At 39.1% G+C, this 17957-nt stretch overlaps 2 protein-coding genes and 1 long non-coding RNA gene across 3 annotated transcripts; 1 reads left to right on the top strand and 2 right to left on the bottom strand.

Moving 5' to 3' along the window:
• Positions 1-4640: 4640 nt before the first annotated feature.
• On the bottom strand, positions 4641-10606 carry LOC131333307 (beta-glucuronosyltransferase GlcAT14B-like). The gene is made up of 4 exons (XM_058367802.1): positions 9843-10606; positions 8501-8576; positions 8281-8396; positions 4641-5472 (listed from the first exon to the last, which is right to left on the bottom strand). The coding sequence occupies exons 1-4, from the start codon at positions 10393-10395 to the stop codon at positions 4958-4960; spliced, it is 1260 nt and encodes a 419-aa protein (XP_058223785.1). The 5' UTR covers positions 10396-10606; the 3' UTR covers positions 4641-4957.
• On the top strand, positions 6044-7328 carry LOC131333539 (uncharacterized). Its single transcript, XR_009201836.1, has 2 exons — positions 6044-6363; positions 6494-7328. It is a non-coding gene; the product is annotated as an uncharacterized LOC131333539 (long non-coding RNA).
• A 4444-nt stretch (positions 10607-15050) lies between the features above and the next one.
• Positions 15051-16852, bottom strand: LOC131323738 (F-box/FBD/LRR-repeat protein At3g26920-like). Its single transcript, XM_058355585.1, has 4 exons — positions 16580-16852; positions 15893-16472; positions 15598-15747; positions 15051-15515 (listed from the first exon to the last, which is right to left on the bottom strand). Exons 2-4 carry the CDS (start codon positions 16373-16375, stop codon positions 15273-15275), a joined length of 876 nt encoding a protein of 291 aa, XP_058211568.1. The 5' UTR covers positions 16376-16472; positions 16580-16852; the 3' UTR covers positions 15051-15272.
• Positions 16853-17957: the final 1105 nt, after the last annotated feature.

The following is a 17957-nucleotide window of genomic DNA, read 5'->3' on the forward strand; positions in this document are numbered from 1 at the left end:
ACACCAAAAACCTCTTCGCATGATCATGAGGCCAGTGGTTCTGGATCACAACTGTTACAGTCTGGACCATCTGGTTCATCAGGTTTTCCAATGTATCAAACTTCCAATGCCTCTGGACCATACTTTCCTCAACAGGTTTTTCCACAATCAAATCGACATATCTCCTTTAGTGGTGGTAATAATGGTGGCTACAATAGAGGTCGAGGTGGAAGAGGATCAGGTTTTGGTGGTTACAATACAAGAGCAGAATGTCAAATTTGTGGAAAAACAAACCACACTGCTTTCTACTGTCATCATAGGCAAAATCTGCAGTATCAACCCCCACAGTTTATGTTCTCTGGACCTAGAAGATCATTCAATCAGTCTTGGTATGGAAATGGAGTCAATCAGTGGAATGGTGGTAATAATCAGTTTTCTTCTTCTGTCCCACTGCCTCAGCATAACATGATGGTTCCTAGGGATTTTTCTGGACGCTCAACTGGTTCTTTTGGTTCATCTTCTCCATCCCAAGCTAATCTGTTGACCTTTAATAATAGTGATCATTCTGCAGTTCAAACTGGTTTTCCTTCATCACAGGGATTTGCTGGTTTTACTTCATCAACTGGTTATACAGGATATCCTTCTCAGTTTGGTCACAGTGGACATGGTGCTAGTTTTTCAACATCTCAGACAACACCTCAGACTTCATCCAATTGGTACTTTGACAGTGGAGCCTCAACACATGTCACTCATGATCTAGCCAATCTCACACAGTCACAGCCTTGTCATACTGAGAATGGAGTTCTAGTTGGCAATGGAAGTTCTCTTCCCATAGCTCACTCTGGTAAAGGTCTTCTTCCTACCCCATCAACACAATTTCATCTCAATCACATTTTTCATACACCGTCTGTTACTCATAATTTGCTTTCAGTACATCAGTTTGCAAAGGATAATCATTGTTCCATTGTTTTTGATTGTGATGGTTACCTCATTCAGGACAAGTCAACTCTCAAAATTCTTCACAAGGGGCCTTGTGTGCAGGGTTTGTACCCCATCAAGACCTCCTCTAGTGTTGGATCATCTTCTCCAGGTCATCATGCTTTTGTTTGTTCATCTTCCTCTGCTGCTCTTTGGCATCAAAAGTTAGGACACCCTAGTTTGTCTTTGTTTCAGTCTTTAATAAAGCAGCATAATCTTCCTGTATCTAGACCATATGATGTTCATTGCTTCAGTTGTAATGCTGTTAAGAGTCACAAACTCTCATTTCCTGTTTCAGACTCTGTTTCTGTTGCACCCTTTGATTTGATGCATATGGATGTGTGGGGTCCAGCCCCTGTACCTTCTGTCCAGGGTTTTCGATATTATCTGCTTATAATTGATGACTATAGTCGTTATTCTTGGCTTTTTCCTTTGCATTACAAATCTGATGTCAAGTTTACACTTACTCATTTCAAAGCTTATGTTGAAAATCAGTTCAAAACCACAGTTAAAACTGTTAGATCAGACAATGGGGGAGAATTTATCAACAATTATTTGACTCATCTTTTTCTTTTGGCTGGAATTTTTCATCAGACTTCTTGTCCACATACTCCGGAACAAAATGGAGTTGTGGAGAGGAAGCATAGACACTTGATCGACACAACTCTTACTCAACTAACTCATGCTGCTATGCCTGTTCAGTTTTGGCTTGAATCTTTAACTACAGCTGTACATTTAGCCAATCGTTTACCTCATTCCTCCTTACAATTTCAGATTCCTTATACTCTCTTGTTTCACACCAAACCAGATTACTTTGTTCTCAAACCCTTTGGGTGTGCTTGTTTTCCTTGGTTGAAACCATACATCTCTCATAAGCTAGTTCCAAAGTCTTTGTGTTGTGTTTTCTTGGGCTATTGTTCTAATTCTAAGGGCTATAGGTGTTATGACCCAGTTGGTGACAAAGTGTATGTTTCTCGTCATGTGAAATTTGAAGAGAATAGTTTTCCATATAGCAGTCTTGTTTCTACTTCTTCCCAATCCTCTTCTTGTTCTTCTTCCTTTTCTATTCCTCTTACTGTGTTTGATGATATTGTTGTGCAAGTTTCTCTTCCATCTCTTTCCGCTAATTCATCATCTTCCTCAGTGCCTTCTTGTCCATCTTCTCATGATCTCAGCCTTCTAGATCTAAATACCTCTCATTCAGTTTCTGATTCTGTCCAGTCTACACATTCTTCCTCTTCACCTGTTACTCAAGTTCCTCCTTCTCATGCTATGCAGACTAGATCCAAAGCTGGGATTTTTAAACCAAAACATCCCATTTCTCTTTTTACTCCTGTTTCTCCTTCCATTTCAGAGCCTAAACATTTTCATGAAGCCATACATCACTCAGTTTGGCAAAAGGCAATGGCTGAAGAATATGAGGCTTTGGTCAAACAAGGAACATGGGTTTTGGTTCCTCCTCCCACTCATGGAAATGTTATCGGGTGTCAATGGATCTATAAAGTTAAGAGACACTCTGATGGATCCATTGCTAGATATAAAGCAAGATTAGTCGCAAATGGTAATCAGCAAACAGAGGGGGTGGATTTCTTAGAAACTTTCAGTCCTGTGGTGAAACAACCAACTGTAAGGATTATTCTTGGGTTGGCAGTTCATTATCAATGGCCTCTTAAATAGCTGGATGTGTCTAATGCTTTTTTGCATGGGACTATCACAGAAGATGTTTTCATGCGACAGCCACAGGGTTACAAAGATCCTACCCATCCCACCTATGTGTGTAAACTTACCAAAGCTCTATATGGTTTAAAACAAGCACCTAGGGCTTGGTTTTCTGTATTCTCCTCCTATCTGTTAGAACTTGGTTTTCAAGCAAGCAAGGCAGATACATCTTTGTTCACTCTTCACAAAGACAAGTCTATTACTCTTATTCTAGTGTATGTGGATGACATTATTTTGACTGGGAGTGACTCCACCTTTCTTTCTCAGTTGGTGGATATGCTCAGTGTTAAGTTTGTCATGAAGGATCTTGGTTCATTGCATTATTTTCTTGGGATAGAGGTGACCTATTCTCAGAATGGCTTGTTTCTTTCTCAAGCCAAATATGCTTCAGAACTTTTGACAAAAGCTGGCATGGAAGATTGTAAACCAAGTGCTTCTCCTACCTCCACCAAGGGTCCCTATGATCCTTCTGATCCTCATTTTGACAATGTTCTTTTATTTCGGACTCTTGTTGGTTCCTTACAGTACCTAACTTTGACTAGGCCTGATATTGCTTTTGCTGTCAACACTGTGTGTCAGCACATGCATCAGCCAAAGGTGAGTCATTTTATGGCTGTTAAACGTCTTCTTAGATATATCAAGGGCACACTTCATCATGGTCTTCATATCACAGTGGGTCCTCTTTCTTTAACTGCATATGCTGATGCCGATTGGGCTGGAGACCCCATCGATAGACGTTCCACTTCCGGTTTTATTGTTTTTCTTGGTGCTACACCAGTCTCTTGGTGTGCTAAAAAGCAACCAACTGTTGCTCGATCCTCCACGGAGGCAGAATATCGGGCAATGGCCCAAACAGCAGCTGATTTAGTTTGGATACAACAATTGTTGACAGAGTTGCGTATTCCTATTTCTCCTCCTCATGTTCTTTGGTGTGACAATCGTTCAGCTATGGCATTAGCTTCAAATCCTATTTTTCATGCTCGTACCAAGCACATTGAAATTGATTATCATTTCATTCGTGAGCAGGTTTTGGCTAACAAATTAGTGCTGCATTTTATTGCTTCCCATGCTCAGGTTGCCGACATTTTTACTAAGGGCTTGCCTGTGTCTCGTTTTGCTGCTTTGAAGTCCAAACTCATGATTGGTTCTCCACCAACCTTGAGTTTGCAAGGGGGTGTGAAGAGAACAGAACTAGTTAAAGTCAGTTAGTTGGTTGGTTATGTGGTTCATCTGTATTTGCATTTCATTTCAGTTGTATTTGGTTTTCATGTAACTAGAGATAGTGTCCAGCTCATCAAGCCATGTGGGGTTATTGTAAACCAATAGGAGGCTGAGTTGAGGTGATATAAATAGGTGTGCTTTCTCTGAGTCTTGTAACCGATTCATATAGAAATAAGATATGGGTTTCATCTTTTTCTCTCTCTGCTATTCTTAGATTCAGAATTTCATCACCTAGGACTTCTAATTTTCATTTTTAACTTTCTTTTTATGCAAGTACCGGCAAAAGCCTGGTTAGCATAGTAAATTAGTACTGCACAGTTTTCTGATAACCCAATAATCCGAGGATCAACACGATTGTTCACTTGCAGAAGGCTCAAGTAAAACTCCATATGACCGAGCACAAGAATTGATAGCAAACAATTCGAAGTGTAATCCCAAACCAAAGGTTTTTTTTCTCTAACCCCTGGTTGGCAGGTGATTACCGTTGTGCCGACCCACAACCAAAAGGCATACTGGAAAATGTCAACACAAGTTGACTTCCTCAGCCTAATTTGTTTTGGCTTCTAAACATTGTTCTTACACTGCCAGAAAAGGGAGGAAGAACATTAGCGTAGGAACGTTTACAAAGTCGCTTTGAATTATATAACCTCAGCATGCGTGCAAATTAAGGACAAAATTCGACAACGATACATTTGGACCGGAAAACCTTGACCAGAATTTCAGATGAAGAGATCAACAAAGCGTGGCAATATAACCCTATATTTCTTCATTTTGAAAACCTACCAATTACAAAAAATTGCACCGTCGGCCATTAGGCTAGAATACATATCATCTTGCAAAGAAACGGATCGATTACATGGGCAACCCACAAAGTATACATGGGCAACCCACAAAATATACATATTCTCTTCCTGCCTTCGTCACTCCATACTTCGTACCAGTCCAATAAGCAGTAAGCACTCCTCCATTATTAATCCAACAGAGAAGCAGTAATCAGCCCACTGATTATTCAAAAGAAAATGAGAGGTTTTCAACGCACTCATTCGCAGCATCCCAGTTGTTAGAGACAGTGTTTCAAATCAAAATCCTTTTCAGACAACAAACCCGAAATAAGTTTATTCAGCCTTTCAGCCCCAGGCCCAGGTCTCAATTGAGTAATATTTGCAACAGTGTAGTGCGGATGAGTTACATTTGTAACTCCTTTCTCAAACCAACTACCCGGGACAAACCCATCATCTATCCGTCCCAAAACCTCAGAATCAATCTTCTGAAGAACCGACTCGTTTCTCCCAAATTTTCTGGCAAACGGAGCGTTACTGTCTAACATTCTCTGAAAATCATTGTCAGTGAGGAAATGTGGATGCTGTTTGGGAGGATTATCCCACGATATGAAATGAAGGTCGTGGTTCACAGTGGTGTTTCGAAACTCTTCGGAGTTGCATATAACTGTGTGGAAATATCCTTCTGGAGATGAGAGGAAGTTGGAATAGTACATTAGGACTATTCTGGGGAGGTTGTCCCAGCCCCATAAGCAGAATTCCATGAAGGGGCGAGAGAGCATCATCCAAGCAGAACCTGAAGATATCAATGCAGGGCCTATAATTAGATCTTTCTTACGAAGTTCAAATATTATACTTTCCGCTTCCTTCCAAATGAATAAAGGAAGTAAGCAAAACAGTTTGTGCTAATTCACAACCAATTTGACTTTAACCTACATAGTAAGAAAAATAGTTCACATAACAGTCAACTCGAAAGCAAGTCGTGGAGCCGGAGTCAACCCAGCCAATCAAAATGACAACTTTGTGTTCGCGTAAAAGCTTATCAGGAAGTAAGTTGGATCCAGTGCAACTAGTATTCCATGATTACATGGACTCCCAATGGACAGGTAATAAAATTTGAGGTAAGGTCAGCTATAGAGGAATCCTTGAGAACATTGAGAACGCGCTTGGTGTGCTAGCACAACTTTCGAGGCTAGTTGCCATTCCCATTGTTCAACATGCCAGCTAATGAGAAATTTGATGAAGTTGGAAGGTCTAATCTACTAACAAAGAACACCTGGGTTTGGTTCATCTATGTAACGCCCCAAGCAAACCACTGGCCCAGTACCCTGATTTTGATCCACAAGCCACACCACAATCTAGTTGTATGTTCTTCTTGTCTAGGTGCAAACGAAGAATAAAAGGGTTAGCACTTCTACTGGTCACCAGCAGATTTAAGCAACATACAACACTGAAACTTTTTTCAAATGCGAATGCAGTACTCAAAAGTTTACAAATAATGGAATATCAGCAGCATACAGATGTGAATTGATAAGCAAAGGAAAATCTACATATTTTGTCAAACTTAATAAGTCCATACTGTTTATTCTTTCCAAGATCTTTAGACATGAAATTTGTTCCCAGGCTTTTCCTAGCATCCATTTGCTATTTGTGAATCAACTATTCTATTATGGCTATCTATAAATCAGTTCCATGTACCTCTTCTGCATTAGGTTGCATTTAGATTCCTTGCCTTAGAATGTATGGAATGACTTCAACCATGCAATGATTGAGCCTTAAACTTGTATTTACATATCTCCACCTATATAAGAGACCAGAGTTTTTTCTCCCAAATTTTTATCCCCATTTTCACCCATGTGCTTTACAACTATTCCATCTCTGCCCCTGTTACACACCATAATTGTATGACACCTGTTTTTGTGGGCCATAGCAACAAAAGCCTGAATTCGATTGGGATGCTTTTAACCGACTTAAGGTTCGGCGGCACTTTGATAACACACAAAAAAGATCGGCGGTTTGATCACACCCACAAAAGTTTGGCGGCGCCGATATAAACTAATTTAGTGCTGTGATGATGGAAATAGGCACATTATTTAGGTATCACAGAGTATGGATATCAATTACTATAAATAAAAGAGAGGGAGTTGATAATTTCTTGCAAAGAGTTAAAAGTATTATCCTATTCCCTTAAATGAAGTGGGAAATGTAGGCATCAATGGATTCGTAATCCAATATTAAACTATCATAATAATACTTGGACTGCCGTGTTTAATTAACCTAAAAGTGATCAAGGTTTGTGGGGCCCGTACCATTAAACTTAAACTGCAACATCAAATTTTGTAGAACAATACATCATTATCAAGAAATCAATTTGGAAGCAATGCACATTGATAATGAAGGAAATTCAAAATACAAAAATAAGAGCCCAGCCTTGTGGGATCCAACATTAATAGATAGATGCCACATGAAAATTCATACAAAAGTGTTTGAGGCACCGCATTAGTAATTGAGAAAATCGGAGCACCTAAAAACATTTGTCAGGTTAAGTGTGAAAACGAATATGACAAATATGAAGAAGATCACCGAAGCTGATTGAGGGAATGAACCTTATTAATCAACAAAGATGGCTTTGTTTGGTTTACATTTTAGAAAGTTATTTTTGACAGTTGGAGTGGTAATGAGTGGAGAGAGATAGAGAGAAAGATTTATTGGAAATTGCGCCGAGAGTTAAAAGTAACTCTCAAAATGTTAAACCAAACGGAGTCAATGATACTTTTTTTACAAAATGAAAAAAAAAAAAACTGAAATTGAAATTGAAATTTAACAGTATATGGTGACTGGTATTGATAACTGGCATTTTGATAGCAATGGAAGATATGAAAGCATTTAGGTGACTTACAAGTGGATAACAAATGATTTATCAAAAACGGTTCATCCAAATATGTATCCTATGCTCTTACATCTAACTATAAATATCAAATTATAAAGCCCAAATCTGTTAATTTAATGTTTTCCTATCTTAATTCAGCCTCAAGAATTACCCTCGAGTCGTCCATGCGGACCTTTACATAATTATAAATCTACGTTTGGTGAATCAGCTGAGTGGCTCAAGGCACTGTCGAATCCGGCTGATAAAGGAAGAAGGTACTGTTCTTAGGGTTGGATATGGAAGTTCGGCCAACTGAACTCCAATAGTCCAATACATGTTAAAAATGCACATGATACAGGCAAAGCAATTTAACTGCTGAACAAAATCGTCCCCAGTTGCTATTAATTGGAATAAGTGATAATCCAATATGAAGAAATTGGCACCGTAACTCGGTTTTAAGCTTCTAAATATGAAGAATTGGCACCATAAAGAAGCCCACACTTCCTTGTATTACAGATGGTTATTTATTTCATAGCAAAACACTACAGATTAGCTGTTCCAGACATACTCCTAACCCACTGATTCCAACATTACGCATTCAACTGCCCCATTTACGACTAAAGGATGATCCTCAAAAACAGCATTCACTTATTTGAAAGGATGACCTCATGTGGAATGGGACTCTGATTAGACAGAACTTTGATTAGCCGAAACAAAAGCTAATAAATTGCTTACCTGTGAAAAGCTTATACGCAGAAGGTACACTCCTTTTTTCTGATACCCAAAATACATCTGATTTCTCCAAGCTATACAACCCTGGATCAATGATAACAGGTCTGGCTCTCTGTGCTCTAGCAATAAAATGAACTTTTGTAAGCAAATATGCTGTTTTCCAAATAAAACCTTTCAATATGCAACAAACTCTTTTATCAAGGGAAGTAGATGAGCAACATACTCCTTCCAACCAATGTCGCTTGTATGCTCAATGAAATTAAGGTTTCTTGGGATAGTGGACAAGGTGTGAAGCATATCTGTACAGAAAATTGCAAGTGACAAAGCAAAAACATCAAAACACGAACATGGAGCAATTGCACAATTTTAGAAAAACAAAAAACAATGAGAAGGACTGAAGAGATGGTCAGTCAACTAGAAACAATTCAGGTTCAGAGATTAGTGCATGGTTGAGGATCCTTGGAAATCAGATACAGGTAATTGAAATGCCAAATTTTCTCCATTTTCTGCCACCACCAGGTTGGATGCTCGTGATTGATATTGTAATTTTGAAGAAACTTTAGAAGGTGAAAAAGCAATGAGGGTTATACTTCCCAGTAATGTAAGATATATAGCACCCCTCTTAAATTTGTCAAAAGTCAAAAACCTAAACTATAATACCCACTACATTACTTTTATGATATATCATCTACAAGCATAGAGCTAAATAAAAGGTTTAGGCACATCAATAGAAGCCCTGAAAAAACCCAGGGCTAGCCTAGTTAGCCACCGTTGTGCACTCTCAGCTAAGGGAGTTCAAAAGGTCAAATCTGTCGAAGATCAGAATTGATAATCATGTCTCCTTCACAAGGATTGGTTCTTTCTTTGTCTATTCTTTCCCCAAAATGGGACTCTTTCTTGGGGTGCTATCTATTGGGCTTAGTTTAGCAGTTTAGCTGTTGCAAACTTGCTGACTCTGTGATGATATAGTGCCCTTTATTGTAGTCCTCTTGATATATGAATGTAATTATCTACTGCTTGGTTTAAAGATAACAATTTCATTCCAATTGAGAAGAAGCACCAATACCCCATCCCAGTTTTTCATCTGGAAAACCAAAACTCCTACTCCTGTATCATACCCAATATAAAGTAACTTAATTCAGCAAATGAATATGCACATAGAACAAGCCCATGCTCGATGGGTCCGGACTCCAGATTAACACGGAGGAGTTATATAGTTCCATAATCCACCTGATTAATTGACCAGTTTACGGATTATTGATATCACATCTCAAGATTTTGTCCATCTCATGTTTTGCAGTATCAGTTATCCAATTAAAATATAACTCCACCACCAATGGTTGCGTTCGAACGTTGACAGTATAATTTCTTGGAAATGTATAATTTAATCTCATACCTGTTTCAGCCAATCAAACAAGAATCTAAACCATAAACCCAACTACTACTATCCTACTGGGCAATACTAACTACCCATATACTTCAAACACAATTGGTAGCCAAAAACATAGTATCAAAACCAATTGATGAACAGGAAAAAAAGAGAAACTAAAATATCAAAATCATACCATCTTGGGTCACCAAGGGATAATCAGAAGCACTCAAATTGATGAACCAATCCCAATCCCCACCCTCCTTCAGCAAAATCGCGGCCGCGTGCAGCGTATTGCTAACCATAGTGGGCCCTCTATAAGTAACCAAATTGGATTTCCCCACCACTCTCACATTCCCAACTCTCCCAAACACCTCCTCATTCTTGACAAAACTAACCAACTCCAACCTCTCCTCTACTGAGGCCTCAAGGTCCAGATGCACAACATACTGATTCAAAGGGTGGTAAAGGGCTTTCAAAGTCCTTTTCAAGCTCTCGCAATCCCCTTTGGACCCAGAGATAAGGTAAGCCAATCTTGGGATAGGATTGGTTCCTGTCGGGGATATATTAATCTTGGATTCCACAAATAAAGGGGCTTGTTTTTGGGTTCTAATGGGTGTTTGGCGAAATGGGTTGGAAGGGGTGAAGAGAGAGAGGATGATTAGGAGGGTGGATGTGAAGAGAGAGAAAACTAGGGGGAGGAACCAGTTCCTCTTCTTCTGCTGTGCCTTGGTAGTACTACCATCCATATCAGCAGTTCAAGAAATTTTTAGAGAGAAGAGAGAGAGCGCTATGAAGTGGGCTGATGAGAGAGAGGGTTTCAAGAGTGGTGGCGGAGGACATGGAAAGGTGCGGCGGTGTACCACCGGAGTACTAGTTTATCAAAAGAAAGAAGGAAAAAAAATCTAGTAATGGGTACCTACTTGTGATAATTGTGGAGTTAATGAGTGGGTGGGACTGTGTGTGATAATTGTGGAGTTAAGGAGAGAGACTTGTTAAAGAATGTGGTTTTTTTTTTTTTTTTTTTTTTTGATCCGCGTTAAAGAATGTGGTTTGATGAGTATTCTTTCTACTTTTCCACCCAATGGTCCCACCAAAGGAATAATTTGTAGAGTTTTTTTTTTTTTTGATCCGCGAATAATTTGTAGAGTTGGAATAGCCAACTTAGCCTCCGCGTAGTGTTGGAATTAGCCTCCGCGTAGTGATCCAGTCCCTTTTTTCCTTCAGAAATTGGTGTGAGGCTCAAGACGAAGATGATATATGTGAGCTCTATCCCAATGTGTGATGAGAAAATGGTCTAGGAATGTGACAGTGGCCCTGGATCCCAACGGCTCAATTTTCGAGGATTATTTATTATATTCGGTATTCCAATTTTTTGTTTTGCATTATTTGAATTGCAGCTGTTTGGAAGTAAGTTTCAGAATGAATTTAAGTAAAAAAATGTTGCCAAAACTTAAAATTATGAAGTCACAATTTGGGAATCAATCTAATAGAAGTTTTTGCATTCTCATTTTGTCTACGGACAGAAAAACTAAATTAGCCTTATATTCTCGTGAAATTACTTTTCTTGAAATTACTAACCAAAGGCAATATAGTCCAAAAAATAACTTAAATTCCATTTCTCAGATTTTCAACCCAAACACTGCTCTGATGCAAAAATTTATGCTTCACATCCATTATTCAAACACTTGGATAACTTTTCTAGAAGTCTTATAAATCAAACTATTCTTAAAATACCCTTGATATTTCAATCAGCAGTCAGACCATTCCAAAGTTTGGCTAGGTATTTTATCTAAAATGGTTTTTTTTTTCAAAAAATCATATAGAAATTCATTGATGACAGAAATGATTACAACCTAAAATGATTGTTTGCTAGTATCTCCGTATATACTTTGACGTTCATAAAAAGAAAGTATCAACTCTTAAGCCTCCTTCAAGTTAAAAAAGGAGTTAGACTTGACTTTATCTCCCCTTCGTAGTTTTACTTTAAGATGTAGAAAGTTTAAAGGAGTATATGCACACAATTTTAGAACACAACTAGATTACCTCTAAAAAAAATCTTTAAAACACAACTCCGGTCACATCTGTGTCTGAAACTGTTCGATTCATGTGGATCCATGTGCATCGAACAATCACGGTGTCCAACGTTGTTCTAAAGTTGTGTGTAGCATTTTTGAGAGTTACTGAATAATTGAATGAGTAGTGCTACATGTACCGACCTCCCCGGTACCGAAATCGTACCGCCGGCCGCCGGTGGGCCGTCTCCGGCCACCGGACGGCCGATCCGAGCCGTCCAAAAATTTTAAAAAAAAAAAACGAGGGGGCCTACGCGGGAATCAACGGCATCCGAGGTGTGTAAGGTGCTTGATCCGAGCACCCTTTTTTCGTGTATATATGTATATTCCGCGAATATACATATATACACGAAAAAAGGGTGCTCGGATCAAGCACCTTACACACCTCGGATGCCGTTGATTCCCGCGTAGGCCCCCTCGTTTTTTTTTTTTAAAATTTTTGGACGGCTCGGATCGGCCGTCCGGTGGCCGGAGACGGCCCACCGGCGGCCGGCGGTACGATTTCGGTACCGGGAGGTCGGTACCAATATCATTTCTGTAATTGAATACAGAGAAGTCAAAATTGCGTATAGATAGGGGGGAAAAGTAAAGAAAATATGATAGACTACTGATGTGGGACAAATACGATATGAAAATGAAAGTGACTTTCGGGCCTTTATCCGGGAGATATTTTTGGGTGGCGGGTGGGTATATTTCGGAGATTTTTTCAGTGCCGGGAGGGTACCTTATGATACCCACTCGGAATATCTGAGCCGTCCGATGCATTATTGAACGGCTCAGATTAAAAGAGAGAAAAAAGAGAGAGAAAGAGGAGGGGTGAGAGGAGAGAATGTTTTAATTTGAGCCGTACAAAAGTGTATCGAATGGCTCGGAAGTGCCGAGCAAGCACCACATGAGATATCCGAGATATTTTTGGGTGCCGGGTGGGTATATCTCATGTGGTGCCCGCTCAGCACTTCTGAGCAGTTTGATACACTTTTGCAGGACTCAAATTAAAACATTCTCTCTCATCTCACCCCTCCTCTTTCTCTCTCTTTTTTCTCTCTTTTAATCCAAGCCATCCAAAAGTGTATTGGACGGCTCAAATGTTCCGAACGAATATGACGTGAGATATATCCACCCGACACCCAAAAATATCTCCCGGATCTCCCGGATAAAGGCCCAAAAGTCACTTTCATTTTCATATCATATTTCTACCACATAAGTAGTCTATCATATAAAGGTAACATTTTAGTATATTTTTTTGAACTCAAGGGGTTCGCTTCAACTCCTTATGGTAGAACCCCCTGAGCAATATAGATTCTAGAAACTGATGTTTTTCACGGTAGGCATGTGATCTTGTGTATTTTAAGTCTAGTGATTTGTGGAGTCGTGCCCTTGTTTTGAGGTATCAATTACTACTACTGTATAAATTATGGTATAAAGATCCGTAAGCAGTGTTTCAGGTGCATTAGTAGCTTCTTCTTCTTCTTATTTAATTTTACCAGCCGGTCCAGCCGATACCCGTCAGAATATAACATAATTTCAACTTAAATAAATTATTTATTTTATTCGACTTCTATACACGATAAATCTAATTTCCACAAGCAACCAATTATCATTTTGTAATATTTTTCTATTTGATCATTAAAGACATTATTTACATAGAGATACATTACTTAAAAGAGTGAAGATAGAGGCTAGAAATTTAACAGGACGTAATCTAAAAATTATAGAGATTTTTTTTCACTTATATATGGACATTATTGAGCAGTTTTACCCTAAAAATTCAGAATTTCTTTTATCGATATCCGTTAGAGCTGATTTTTTATAAGGCCCCATAAAAGATAATTTTAAAATTTATGAGTATTTTTCTATATTTTTGTGAGACTCATCATGAGCCCCACACTCATGCGATATAAATATGCGATAAAAATGTGTAGGCCCCGTTCTGGAAAGGAAAAAAGTCCTTATTTTTTAAGAAGGCAATTTCACGCTAAAAAATTATGGACTTATTAAAATCTAAAAATATGCAATATGGATCTTATTTGAAAGATCTCATCGAAATCTTTTATATGATGCAAAAAAAATTAAAAATTTATTTTTTATTTATATTATTTTTGAGTTTGAAAATATGAAATAAGCTGCTTATTTTTTAAGAAAGTTTTTGGAACGGAGCCGCAGTAAGAGAAGATTTTCTGTATAATTATTTATAATAATTGTTTGCAGAAGTCTTGGTTTTTAGTCCTTTTGGAAAGTTAAGGACACGTCGCATTACGTGCTAATTGGGCAAAGGTTAAGAGAAGTTAAGGACACGTACCGGGAATGCTTTGTGCTTGGCAGCGGTGTCGAGCGGTCTATCCGATCATTCATCTCGGGGTAATCAACGACTCGGATCTTAATTAAAGCGACGAACGATTTAAATTTTTATGCACTCGAATTAGATCCAAGCTGTCTGTACCAAAATGAACTGCTGGATGGGCCGTTCGGCACCTCTGCCAAGCACCCGTGCTTGGCAGCTTCTCCCATTCAATGCCCTAAGTCAGCAGGTCCATGTAATTGATCCACCCACCCACCGTCAACACGTGTTGGATATCATCTGGACACCATTCCCTCCTTTGGAGGGAAAAAAAAAAATTTTAAACGATTCAATTTACACCCCCCCTACCCGCCCCCCCCCCCCCCCCCCCCCCCCCACCCCCCCCCCCCCCCCCAAAAAAAAAAAAAAAAAAGAAACGATTCATTGCCGGTGGGTCGTAAGCAGCTCCAATTTCCTTACTGCAAACATCTTTTATTCCCCCACCCCATGGAGTAGGTACGCACTGCCAAACCACGCATATCTCGTGTTCTTATGATTGCTCATGGTTGGTTGACTGTTTCGTCTTGTGCACAAGCATAGCAAATGACCAAGTTCCATTCCACATTTTATCGCCATACCGTGACCTTGTGATTTATGTCTTAAAACTGCTGGCTTATTTAGGGTTCGTTTGGATAGTGGGGGATTCTAAACAAAGGAATTTGACCAAAAACGGTAGGAGGTTTCGTTATCAAGGACTAGCGAAACTAGAGTGCGAAATGAATTACGGAGTACTAATACAAGAGATATATATTTTCCTGGGCTACTTATTTAACAATCCATCACGAATTCACGATAAAGCTTCCGAAAGTTAACTGTAATTTGCCAATAAGTCCTCTTCCCCATTACACTGAAAAAAGTAACGATTTCCCGTAACGATGCCCGAGTTTGATTTCAATCCATAGCTATCAAAATCTCATGCAGATCAGATACCATTCAACTACTTCATTGGAGGGGTAAGCCACAAAAAAAGTTCATAGCCACGAATACAAAATTAAAGAACCAAAAATCAAAGGATAAGGACAACTCACACAGTACTTTATGAAGCTGTCACAATTCCGCATCCAACATCACGGTAGCAAAACGATTTTCACAAGCAAATTTGACAAGAACAACTGGAAATACCGAAAACAAACCAGATACTACGGAATTGCAGTCTGAGAGGTCCTTGAGCCCTTCACATCATCAAAATTTTCTTAAAACCTACAGCTCTTGCTTAGTGTCGTGGTGTAATACTTACTGCTGTCCAGTTTCTGTGTCGATTGTAATAATGCATGTTCACCTTCTCCCAAACTTTTGCAATGTTCAGAAAATAATCCAACAGTTTCAGCTCATCTTTCTGCCCTTCAAAGAACTTAAACTCTATCTCCTTGAGGTGAAAGAGCAAACAAGAAGGCACGCTTTGAGGTGGATTCCAACACTGTACAGGCTCTCGACCAAAAGGTTCACCGGAATGTACCTGATTACCGAATCAATTAGAAATGTCACAACTGCATTGCTACTCACATAACTATAAAAAGAAAGCATACCGCTCCACTCACCTCGCCAAACACAAGGGCCCCTAGATATGGCGATTTCTCTAGCAACTCTGGCAACAATGTCCATACCACAGTATCATCCCCGGTTGCACCAAGCTCCAAGTAAGTCATGCAATGAAACTTTGGCATTTGGCAATTTGCAGCGTACATAACCTTCAAACATGAATACTTTACTTCGTCAACTACTATAGAATGACCTGGAAAATTTAACGAGCAGATGATACATACAAGCGTGGTAGACTAGTCGAGATTTTGTAAGCTGTTAGATATGAAAATAGATCAGAATAAGCTGGTATACCCCCATAAATTCACCAGATAAGGATAGACGTTGTACGCTGGATAAGCCCTTGAGAAAATCACTTACAGCTTCAGAATAATCTGAGTTATCTGACTCAAATTGATCGGTGGTTTGAAAAATAGAAATAGGAGCTTCAGCCAGATGACTTAAGCTTTGTAATGAATAACCTTCTGCAACATTATCCATGTTGTCAAGGAACCGAAGAGATGGGGTCTCAAGCACAATCTTGTAGGAGTGCTCGGGAAAATCCATAATTTCCCAGTAATTGAAATACAAATAATACATAGCCAAACTTGTGAGCACAGGTGCCAAAATCTTTACAACACGTACATCTATCCCAACACATTCTCTCATACTCAATTCGTCAAGCACAGGGCAACCACTGATGAGGCTATCGATTGACTCATCATCTGTATCGACATACCTCTCAAGCATTAAATTCGTTGATGCCATAACGATGACCCAACCTTTTTGCAGTGCCATCCTTGAGGACTTTTTCTATCAGCTCATACTTCTTATAATTTGCCTCAAGGGTCTCTGCCTGTTGCTTTGCAAGATTCTCTTCCTCTTCCAGTTGATACTGCAGGGGAAATAGAAGTAAGAAGTAAAAACAACTACTTGAACTTTGAAGAAGTATGCATCGTAAACCAGCTGCATTGGATGATAAAGGAAGGAACCTCAATTCACCTGATGCAAGAATGAGGCTTTAGCTGCATGTCTCCTTGTCAACTCCTTAAGCTTCTTCGCAATGGTGAAATCAGGGTTCTGTGGCTCTAACCACTGGCAAGTGATCTTCGTCCCAGGCTTTTGTGGGCGATCCTCGAACATCTCCATTTCAGTAGCACATACCCTAACAGGCCTCGGCATCCCAAAAACCATGAAGGGTTGATTGCTCATTGCTTGTACAAGTTCTTTGGCCAGCTCTGGAGAGTCCATCTCCACCAATGCACAGCGTGGCATGTTACTTTCTTTTGCATAGTTTGGAATAAACTCAACTTTGCAGACATTCCCAAATTGATCGAATGCTGATTTCAAAATACTTTCGTTGACTTGAGGCGAAAGGTTGTCAACATAAACAGTCCGCCTCACCCTCTCTTCAAATGCTGCATAATCTGCTTTCGCTTTCACTGAATCCATGACAAAGTGACAATTTCAAATCTTTCCTGTGGAACAAGTCAGAGACGTGTATCAAACTATCAGTACAACCTACTTCACAAAAAAAGAACTTAGCTCAACTCCTTTACAGCAAAATATTACTAGTGCAGTTAACTTCATTGCTCAATAAAATTGTCGAGGGTTTAGTTTTTACAATTCTGTTTACTTTTTGTATTGAGAGTAATATAAGTAATTCTGATATACAGTGATTTAATGTAAATATATGAGCAGGTGAGAAGGTTGATTAAATTCCCAAAACCTTATTACTTAATATCTCTCTTCTTCTCTTCGCCCTAAATCTTCTCTTCAAAAACAAGCCCCAGTTTGACTTGTTACTATCAACTTAAACCATAAAGAGGCAATCAAAAATAGGTAAATATGGCTTCAGTTCGTTGTTAGTCCGTTGCAAAAGGTATTATTCTCTAGATAATTATTGGAAGCTCATAACAACTTTCTCGTACTGAATTATCACATTCTCTTGGCAACAAGAGAATGTAACCATGCTTCTTAGCTCTAGGTGTAGTTGGGAGAAGACATGAGACAAGAGAGAGTTTGGGTAAAGGGGATCCCATGCCCTTCTAAGGAATGGAGCAATTTGAAATTTTGGGTAGCTAAAAGACTAATAAATGCCCAAACTCATAACCATACATTCATGTGTGTATACTTGTGCATTTCTACTCATATCTTCATTCATGTCATGTTTGTGACATGTGTGAGACTCTTCGTGGGTATTCTCTAGAGTGACGGGCATACATACATTCTTGAGGCAGCTGACCCACAATATTGTGCTTTCACGGAAAATAAGAATTCTAATGTAAATTGAGGCATTGATTTTTCGAATTTCTGGAAAGTTAAGTATAAATTCATCTGCACAGTCAAAGGGACCAACTTAACCAGATCCCTCTCTCTC

Source organism: Rhododendron vialii, chromosome 1a, assembly GCF_030253575.1.
Source record: "Rhododendron vialii isolate Sample 1 chromosome 1a, ASM3025357v1".
Taxonomy (NCBI): Eukaryota; Viridiplantae; Streptophyta; class Magnoliopsida; order Ericales; family Ericaceae; genus Rhododendron; species Rhododendron vialii.